The sequence below is a fragment of the Ceratina calcarata genome, unplaced genomic scaffold (assembly GCF_001652005.2).
Source record: "Ceratina calcarata isolate Rehan_Ccalc_2016 unplaced genomic scaffold, ASM165200v1 scaffold486.2, whole genome shotgun sequence".
Classification (NCBI taxonomy): Eukaryota; Metazoa; Arthropoda; class Insecta; order Hymenoptera; family Apidae; genus Ceratina; species Ceratina calcarata.
In genome coordinates, this window is record NW_017172889.1 from 1 (window position 1) to 599 (window position 599).

Sequence of the window (599 nt, forward strand, 5' to 3'; positions counted from 1 at the left end):
CTTTAACAGCATGTATAATATTTAATACTTGTTGTAATATTTTAGAATGTATCAATTTTTTATCATCATTGGCATTAATGACATTCCATGTTTTATCAACTAATTTTTCATAATTCTCAGCAACTTGTTGTTGAAGATTGGTATTTTCAAAACGTTCATCACCCCAATTACTACGTGAACTTTGAAGTTCTTTGGAAACTTTAAGGAAAATTACTAAATCTGGAGAAGGTAATCCTCTGTCAGGTTCTTTACACCAACTTAGAGACCTATTAGTTGTGGCTGCCTAGCATATCTATAAATAAAATTACTTTTAATATACGTTACATTATATCTCTCTTGAAACATTAATTTCAAAATATTCTTTTCCATTTACCTGTCGACAACGACAGTAGTTCCATTACATAAGCTATTCAAAATTTCATTCTTGCATTCCCATCTATTTGCTGAGAACAACAAATGCACAGTTTCAGGAGAAAAATCCAAATTTGTGCTTAAAAACTTATTTATTAATTGTCCAATGGTTGTCGTCCTATCTGTAAATAAAATTAGTTTAGGTACTTTACTTACTATACATACTTTTAAGATAGTTAAGTATGTAT

The 599-nt window shown here is 28.9% G+C and overlaps 1 protein-coding gene across 1 annotated transcript in view; it reads right to left on the bottom strand.

The window, feature by feature from the left end:
- Positions 1–4: 4 nt before the first annotated feature.
- LOC108627965 (thymidylate kinase) overlaps positions 5–599 on the bottom strand; it is a gene marked incomplete at its 3' end in the record, with an annotated part of 32,628 nt that continues 32,033 nt past the window's right edge. Inside the window, 2 exon segments of the mRNA XM_018029583.2 lie at positions 5–283; positions 325–533. Of these exon segments, the coding sequence (XP_017885072.1) occupies positions 5–283; positions 325–533 (488 nt within the window).